Source organism: Mus pahari, chromosome 10, assembly GCF_900095145.1.
Source record: "Mus pahari chromosome 10, PAHARI_EIJ_v1.1, whole genome shotgun sequence".
Lineage (NCBI taxonomy): Eukaryota > Metazoa > Chordata > Mammalia > Rodentia > Muridae > Mus > Mus pahari.
The window spans coordinates 78418067-78426067 of NC_034599.1; the positions used below are offsets into that span (position 1 = coordinate 78418067).

General features: G+C 39.7%; 1 protein-coding gene across 1 annotated transcript in view; it reads left to right on the forward strand.

The window, feature by feature from the left end:
* Bckdhb (branched chain keto acid dehydrogenase E1 subunit beta) overlaps positions 1-8001 on the forward strand; it is a 181461-nt gene that overhangs the window by 172076 nt on the left and 1384 nt on the right. The window contains exon 10 of the mRNA XM_021206174.1: positions 7282-7430. Within this exon, the coding sequence (XP_021061833.1) occupies positions 7282-7422 (141 nt within the window). The 3' untranslated portion in view covers positions 7423-7430. The remainder of the gene's footprint in view (positions 1-7281; positions 7431-8001) is intronic.

Consider the following 8001-nt stretch of genomic DNA (forward strand, 5'->3'; position numbering starts at 1 on the left):
TTCCTTCCTTCCTTCCTTCCTTCCTTCCTTCCTTCCTTCCTTCCTTCCTTCCTTCCTTCCTTCTTCCCTCCCCACCCCCTCAGCCTATTTAATGTCATCTCCAACTTGATGTTATGTAGCTTGGCTGTATCCAGGGAAACCCAGGAATATCAGAAATGGTGTTTGTTTCTAACTTCAGAAAATAGCTCTATTTTAAAAATAGGGTTGGAATTTAAGTAAATATATATATTCAGAGTTTGAAATTTAAAAAAATAACAAAAACCTCCACTAATTGGGGATTCAGTTCATTCTTTAAGTAGCTCAAAGAAGTGTTAAAATTTTTCCTATCAACTTGCCAGGGATTTGCATCAAGGATAAAAAATGGAGTCTTAACAGCAGACATTGAAGATGTGTCCGAGAAGTTGTATAATAGAGACCTCAAATTTGAATTTAGTTAAGTCTGTGATTTTACACTTTGAAATTTGCTGAGAAAGTTTGGCTTAAAAGAAATAATTTTCAGCTTTTTTGTAAATCTGGGTTAAGATTATATCATTCCTATACTGTCCTGTTTAGTTATACTGGTGTGAGTTGTCTGTACCCCATGTGCATGGTATTGAGACAGCAAAGTAGACATGGAGGTTTGGAGGGTATCCTGTTGACTTAGGGGCTTGGGTGGGAACTCTGACTTCTGAAGAATGACTTACATATCTAATCCCAGGGGAAACTGGCACATAATAATATACATGCAGTCTAAGCTCTGTTTTAAAAGCGTGCTACATAGTGTTTAAAACATTAGCTTAAGTGAACATAACTGCACACATTGGTGAAGTTGTATTTATCTAGTTCAGTAATTTGCAGTTGCTGGCACATGGCCCTCTGCAGGTCTCCATGACTCATGTGTTGAGAAAGTGTGATTCAAGATATCCGAGTCACTCTTTCTCATTTGCAGAAACACATGTTTTGACTGTGGGCAAGTTTTCATGGCAGATTTAAAACAAATATTCTGTGATAACATTTGGAAGCAGGGTGATGTCTAACCTTACATAAGTGGGATTAATATACAGTTCCTGGACTTTCAAGCTATCTGCTCCATGTCATTTTGGAAAACTAGTTTAGTCTTTCTTGTGTTTTTAGTATTTAACTCTTGTGCTTCCAGTTATGACCTCTGGATAACTATCTCTATACAGAAGGAAATCTGGTGTTTTGCTTATCAGTAAATTATTGACAACTAAATTATATTAGGATATAAGTATAAATGCCAGTACACTAACAAATCACATCATGCTGTTTCAGAATATATTCTCCTTGAAATGGATGGTAACTCTTTGATCTGTCTGCCTTATTCACTGCTCCTAATAGCTGTAACTGAGTCTACGCCCATCTTCATATATGATGCAATCTACAGTCCATATCGTTACAGGGGCATAGGTACCGTGGAAGGGCTGTCCGGACTGGACTGTTTTGTTAGCAAAGCCAATTAGAATGAAATCTTTCTTTCATCTTGGAGTTAGGTTGAGGATTTTTCTCCTTGTTAGAACACAAAAGCCTGATTTATTAGATCCTATAGTGGACACTTGTCTATTTGACTTACGAGGTCTTCTTCCTATTGTGTCTGTTTTCCTCAAATACCATTGAGCACCCAGAAAGATTAGTTAATAATTAATTGTTCAGCATTTTTTTTTTCTAGTCAGCACCAGCATGCCAGGTATAAAAAAGCATAGGAAAGACTTATGGCTTTCTACTCAGACTTTGAACTTGACCTCACAGCTTTTCAGTGCGTGGTGGCGTGGTGTCTTGCGCAGTGGGCTGCATCCAAATTTCTGTCACTAGAAGAACTGACCTACACATTATTCCAGAATTCCTCTTAGAAAGAAATATGAGCCGGGAATGTCCTTGAAGTAAAGCATAAAATTTAAAAAAAAAAAAAAAAAAAACCAAATGGTTGTTTTAAATACATACCGAATGGTATTGTATGCTCTTCTTGACCAGTTTTCCAAGCATAGTGTCCTGGTGGCATCCTCTAACCCAGGGGACTCTGCTCTTGATCTTCTGTGTATTGACATGTCACTTTTCCATGGGATCACCATGTGGGAAAGACAATCTTTTGATATGCTAGATGTTTTAACCATTTCTTGAGGTCTTGATTTACCTGTCCCCCTGTATTTTCGTTTGTCAGTAGCTCCAGGGCCTAGCCCAGGGCCTGTGCTCCCCACCAGGGGGCAACACCAGACTCTGTCTTGCCTTATGGACTGAGTGCAACCTGCTCAGTGGTCCTGCATTGCTTCCTCCTTCATGGAGTGGCTAATGTATTTGGGGTGATTTCTTATGTGTTTTAAGGCTTTGTAAGGAACTGCTGGGCTGCGTGCTATTAAGGATGCAGTAACTCAGGTTTGACAGTTTGCATAGCTGAATCCTTCTTTAATGAGTTGGCCTGCTGTTTCAAATACCTGCTTTGCTGTAGATAAGAGATTCCTTTAACTTTTAAAATCTCCAGAGGAAAACAAAGACCCTGAGATTTTTAAACATTCTGACGTGTCAGGCATGAGAACCAGTAATTTATTGTATGTTGCTATGTGTCTAAAGAGGTAACTAGACAAAAGCTACAGCTTGGTAGAAAACGACATAATTGAAATCACGATTTCAATTTTGTTGTTGCATATGGAGACTTGGAGAGATTAAATCGTACCAGGGTAAAGATTCTCCTCAGATACAATTCCAGAGTCCATGCTGTGCCAATTATATTATGCAACCTTACTATAAAAACAGCATAAAGATTTGGTGGGGGCTACTGGAGCCATGGTGTTCTGGAATGGTGAGCTAATCAACTTGGGGATGGAGACATAGTCGCACTGTCACACTGAGGCAGGGAGATTACGGCTGTTGAACTTGATTTTTTTTTTAATGGGGCAAAATGATGATATGCATTTCTCAGGTCTTGAGGGATTCCATGAAAGCCCTGACATGCAATTATACAAATATATATTATATGTAATGTATAATATATGTATATATACACATATAACATATATATTAATATCAGTATATTTTACTCTCTTGACTATTTCCTATTTCTGTGACAAAACATCTGAAACTGATTAATTGATAGAGAATAGATAAAGTGGCTCTTGTTTCTGGAGGCTGCGTTCAATCTCTTTTTCTAAAGCCACTGCTGTTCTCACAGGGGCTGCGATGGGCACCTTCATGACCTCATCTCACCCTAGTCTGCTTCCCATGCCTCCATGTCCACGTGCCACTGACCTAGGAACTAAGAAAGTTTTCTCTGTGTCCTCTAAGGGACACACGCAAGCAATTGAAGTCACATCTAGTGAAACAGACTTAAATGCAGGATAGCTAAGATCTCAATACTATTTCACTTATCTTTAACTGTAAGGGGTCCGATTCCATGCATTTATAATTATTTTTATTTTCACTGCATAAAAAAAAAAAATCTCTGTCTCTTCTGCTCTCACGGCCTTTGCTTTCCAAAAGCATAACAAGGAAATTGAAGTGACTTTTATATTATAAAAATCAGGCAAATGAAGATGTGTTTTGCCTGCATCCGTGGTTTTAGTGATTTGGAATTATTCTATACTATGCCTCCCTTGCTGGCCGTGGTGCACAGAGCAGTCAGATGGCTACTCCATAAACAACTGGGACTGTGCCTGCACAGATCTCTTAGCATAGCTCGGAGGCTCCTGGTCCTGGGACATCTGTTTCTGCCCTTGTGTGTTACCTTCATGCACAGCCTGCTTTCGTCTTCCTTCGCGTGTTACATGGCTTCTTCACTTCTTAGGATGTGGAAGAGGTTTCCAAGCCTGCTCCTAACCCCCTGCACTGCTCAGTGCTCTTTTATAAAACTGTGATAACCCAGGCTGTGCCTTCCATGTCATCTTCCCCACGCCCTACCATGCCATACACTTCTAATAAAAATTTAAAAGTGATAAGTCTGAATTTGAGGAAGAGACTGAGACCATAGGGACACTTGGATGGATCTTCCTTGTCCATGCACATCAGTTTTTGACCTCGGACAATTGTCAAAGTCTGTCTCTTCACTTACGAAATGAAATAAAAATGAGATAAAACACATAACTCACTGAGCACCAAACCTGGCACTATGTGAATATTATTATCATATTTTAGGGGGGGGACCTCACAGTTGCAAAAGCACCTTCAGAAGCAAATGCACATGCATTTTGGAGTTTCACAAGGGCTTTCTGGAGGGACTGTGACTTACCATGAGCAATCAGTATGCAGCTGTCACTGTAAGGACATCAGAGTTCATGTTCATCCTTTTCTCCGGACCCCAAGTGTCTGAAGGAAAGCCTCTCGACTCCTGTGGGGATTGTTTACTGAACCCCGCAATGCCTTGATCAAGCTGCATCACATCAGAGCTGGATGCAGCCAGTCCACGGCCCCAGCTCTCTTCCCAAGACACTACATAAAACCTTCTATACAGCTCTGGAGGCTAGACCATTATTTAATTCCTTGTTCTATGCACTTGCTATTTCTGAACTAAGTGTCAGCAAATATAATTTTTAAATCTGAATGTGCTTAAGCTGGGTCTGTGTCTCATCCTTCTAATCTCAGCACTTGTGGGGTTGGGGAGGAGGGAGCTGAGGTAGTAGGACTGCCAGACGTTCCAAGTTAGCCTGGTCTATATAGTGAGTACAAGGCTGTCCAGTGAGACCCTGTCTCAAACAAAACAAACAAAACAAAACAGAAACCAAGATAAGTAAAATAAAGCAAAACATATGATTGTACTTAGGCAGCCAAAAGAACAGATAGATATACTTAGTTTAGATTGTCCTGACAGTTCAGCACACATAGTGGTATCTGTCATGCAAGTATAATGGAGAGAGATGTTTTGAAGGATTAATTTCATGTATTAGTCTGTACATCTGAATATACAGAATGAGACTCAGGCACTTCTTTTCCAAAGTGCGTATGTGTGAGCATGCATATGTCCGTCTATCTGTCTATCTGCTGATATGTGTATATGGCTTCCTTATGGTTGAACAAGGCTGTGCTATTTGGGTGGAGTTTAAAAGAGTGTAGAGGTGTGGATAATTTGCATATAAACCCTTTCTTTGAGCACAGCCTGCTTGGTTGATCCAGAAGTCTGATTTCCAGTTGCTTTACAATATGTTTCACTTGATGTCCGTGGGAGAAATAACAAATGGTTCTTGGTTAATGTCTTTGATTTAGCAAAAAGTTAGAATTTCAAATCAGATCACCTCTCTGGTGTATGTGTGCTAATTACACTGAAAGCTCCATCCATGGTCTTCTGTTCACTGCCCTTGAATTCTCACCCTGATTTGTAGAAGACATTTTTGTGCATATAATCTTTTAATTCTATCCTATTTAATTTTCAGTCTTGGCTTCTGAGGGGAGAAAAGGCTACACACAAAACCATCAATTTCTGTAACCTAAAATGAGGGCTTTTATTCAGACAAAACTTTTTTTTTCATTGTTACTTGATGACAGAATCCGTGTTGTCTCATAAAGCCTGAAATAAATCTTTAAAAGTATAAACTGAAACCCTTGCCCTTTTTGCTGTGCTAACCTCAGAGGGTGATGCCATTTCTAGTTCAAGTGTGTCTGGGTGGTAGATGGTTTTTTTTTCTCTGCTGGGCAAAAGCAAAGCTCACATCCTTGAGTTAGGAGCAGAGCTGTTTGACAGTGATCAAGTGGGCTGTTGTCTACAATAAAGAGACTGAGGATAATGAGGTAGATTGGCTTTCCAAGACAGTGGTTGCATGGGTAAAATCAAAGTCACTTAGTGAAATGGTTTGTCTTCATTTTCTGTACACTACTGTGTCCACAGCTAATTTGCTTACAAAGAAAGTGGTATTCAAGGAAGAAGGGAAGACAGCCGGAGTCCTCTAACATACAACTGAGTTTATCCAGATTGACAATTTAAACCTCTCTGAAATTTCCTGTTGCTTTGAAGACAGTGGAAGACTCTCCACCCTGTCTGTCATCCAGTTTGGTTGTTAGAGGGAGAACTTGTACATGGCTCTGTACACTTGTATAATGGAGTTCTGTGGTTGTTCTTGGAGATTTCTGTTGCTGGGAAATGTAACACTGGTTTGGCATTTGATTCTTTAAGTCATTGTGATTAATGGGACCAAGGAGAGGCCTATCCAAGTCCATTTGGCTTTCTGAAGTTTACTTATCTGATCAGCTTGGCTTTTCTGTTCCTATTACACTTGTACTGATGAAAATAGTTTTCCCTATGGAGACAGATTGAATACCATATCATGATCTCTTAGTATAAAATATTCATTCAGTGATAATTTCGAAAGATTGTGGATTAGAATATTTAGACTTGACCTAATCCTTGGGAAGCAAGACAGTATGGAAATAGTTGCACTTAAATTCAAGGGTTTTGTTTCAGATAGTAGGCAATATTAAAAAATTAATGCGATTTTCTTTGGAGTCGTTTTGTTATATCTTCAATCAGTTTATCTTTAACACTTTATTCAAATTTAATTTAAAAATCTTATGTAACAGTTTTCCCTAAAAAATATTTGTACACTGTTTTACCAAATTTTGATTTTATGGTTTTGAACTAGCTGCTTCCCTTACGGAGCTTATGGGATACAAAGAGACTGGCTTCTGCCTTGGGTCATGCTTAGCTCATAAACATGGCGCTCAGGGCAGAAGTTCTGTCTGTCATTTGTCTGCGCCATTGAGAAAGGACAGTGAAAAGAGGTAACCTCATCTCAGGTGTTAACCTGAGAGGTCAGCACAGACCAGACAGGCAGTGGCCTTGGGGGTATGGTAGCCACGAGCCAGCAGCATCTTCAGAAGCCTGGTTATGAGTAGGATGGCCACAGTCCAATTCCTGCCGCACGGCTGAGACACAACGGATTCCCAGGTGTGAACTTAGCAGAACAGTGCGTTCCTCTTATAAAGTTAAACAAAGATACAGGAAACAAGAGAGCACACACATCATCACTAACGTCAAGATGGAGGGTTAAGTGCTATGAGTACTTGCTGTGCTGTCTTGCTTGGCATTTATACTTACAGAAGTATGGTTGATATGATCCTTCATTGGTGCCGGTAAGAGATAGAGGTGGCCACAGAGGCAGGCACATGCATATTTTCTAAAGTCTTTCAGGGAAAGTTGGGATCATACCAACATGCCACTCATACCTGCTTTTAAATAACAGTACACCCAGACATTTTGATATCCATAGATGTAATTGGGTCTTAAATATTTGAGTTATTTCAAGTGGAAATGTTTTATTTCTGTGAAGAAAATATGTTAAAGTCACCCATTTTAATCCTTCCCTGTAGGAAGAATGTTTCTTGAACCTAGAGGCTCCAATATCTAGAGTATGTGGATATGACACCCCATTTCCTCACATCTTTGAGCCCTTTTATATCCCAGACAAATGGAAGTGCTATGATGCCCTTCGCAAGATGATCAACTATTGACGACCAAGGTAGGTATTACCCACATGTTGATACCCTCAGGTGCCCTCTGTGTCCTGTTACTCGGGATCAACAGTGTCACCATCCAGTGCCTTATGTTCTGGTAAACAGTAACTTTCAGGGCAAAGTGTTTCCTTCATAAAACTGCTCAAACTTCTGCCAGCATATTTATATTCGGTAAAAATGTGTCCACGATATTAAGATTTATAGATGCAGTGTGCTAGCATTAAACAATCAAATACATTTTCTCCCACTCCTCTCCCCACTTCCCCCCTTCATTTCCATGCATTGTCCTGGCTGTTTTAAATTGCTTGGGAAGAAGCATAATTTCCTTGGCTCGAAAGGGGTTTCTCACACATCACTGGCTCAGGCACTAGTTGTTTATAATACAGTAAATGATATTCAGAAGTTTATCTTCACATTATCCAGAAAAAGCCAATTTTTTGAGGAGAAAGCCTATTTAGTATAGAGAAACGTTTACTTTAAAAAAACAACAACATTGCAGCTATTTCCAGAATCTTTTATGACAGGTGACTATCTTAATGGTGTGTGTGTGTGTGTGTGTGTGTGTGTGTGTGTGTG